At 56.1% G+C, this 1270-nt stretch overlaps 1 protein-coding gene across 2 annotated transcripts in view; it reads left to right on the forward strand.

The window, feature by feature from the left end:
* Positions 1–1270, forward strand: part of Abcc8 (ATP binding cassette subfamily C member 8) — a 69493-nt gene that overhangs the window by 27282 nt on the left and 40941 nt on the right. For both annotated transcript variants that reach the window (XM_055613452.1, XM_055613453.1), the window contains exons 9-10: positions 540–674; positions 922–1084. In XM_055613452.1, coding sequence (XP_055469427.1) covers positions 540–674; positions 922–1084 — 298 coding nt within the window. The remainder of the gene's footprint in view (positions 1–539; positions 675–921; positions 1085–1270) is intronic.

Below are 1270 nucleotides of genomic sequence, written 5' to 3' on the forward strand. Positions count from 1 at the left end.
TAGATAGATAGATAGATAGATAGATAGATAGATAGATAGATAGATAGATAGGTAGATAGTAGATGATAGGTAGATAAATAGATGATAGATAGATGACTGATAGATAGTACTTAGGTGATAGATAGTTGATAGATAAATAGACAGAGAGACCCAACCCGCACCATGAGTGCACAGCACATTCTCCGCACCTGTGCGGTTCTGCCTTGTCCCTCCATTCCTGGCAGCGTATTTTAAGTGAGCTGTCAGTCTCAGCAGATAGAGTCAAGGGAGAGTCTCAGCTCCAGACCCTCCTTGGGAAAGCGGACTCAGAGGGAAACCAGTCCTCCAGCTGGCTTCCGAGTCAATGCCCTTGGTTGCCAGCCCAGAGCCGCCGCATGTGTAACGAATGTACTGCTTTCCCATACCTGGCCCCGTGCCCCACTCCATTCCCCAAGGCATTCCGAAGGCCTGGGCACCGAGGAATGCCACGCTCTATGAAGCTGGCGGCAGGGTCCCGCCAGGCCCCGGAGCAGAGAGCTCAGCCCCTGTCGCCCTCTCAGATCATCGTGGGCGTGCTGCTGCTGTACTACATCCTCGGGGTCAGCGCCTTGGTTGGCGCAGCTGTCATCATCCTGCTGGCTCCCGTACAGTACTTTGTAGCCACCAAGCTCTCCCAGGCACAGCGGAGCACCCTGGTGAGTGTCCCAGGACATGCGTGTTCCATCTCTGCGGTCCCCGCGTCCATTCCCCTGGTCCTCACCTCAGCAGCTTCCTCCACACACTCTCGGGCCAGGCCTCGCTTTCCATGAGACGGACCTGACAGCCTGGCTTGTGGGCACAGGAGCTGGGCAGATTTGGGGCATGGATTTGGTGCCTTCTCCAGGACTGAGCCAGGACCACAGGCGTGCCCGCTCTAACTGAGCACACCACTCCCACCCCCAGGAATACTCCAACGAGAGGCTGAAGCAGACCAATGAGATGCTCCGGGGCATCAAGCTGCTCAAGCTGTATGCGTGGGAGAACATCTTCTGCTCCAGGGTGGAGGCGACGCGCAGGAAGGAGATGACCAGCCTCAGGGCCTTCGCCGTCTACACCTCCATCTCCAGTGAGTGCACTGCCCGCAAGCCTGGGTCAGGTGCGGGTGATGGCTGTGTTACGGAAGCCAGAGGCCCCTTGACTGTGGTGGCAAACTCCCGGAAATCAGTGTCCTTTAGCAAGTGGTCCCTTCTTACTGTCTTTAGGTTTGTGTGTGTGTGTGTGTGTGTGTGTGTGTGTGTGTGTGTGTGTGTGT

The sequence above is a fragment of the Psammomys obesus genome, unplaced genomic scaffold (assembly GCF_907164565.1).
Source record: "Psammomys obesus unplaced genomic scaffold, mPsaObe1.curated_primary_1811, whole genome shotgun sequence".
NCBI classification, from domain to species: domain Eukaryota; kingdom Metazoa; phylum Chordata; class Mammalia; order Rodentia; family Muridae; genus Psammomys; species Psammomys obesus.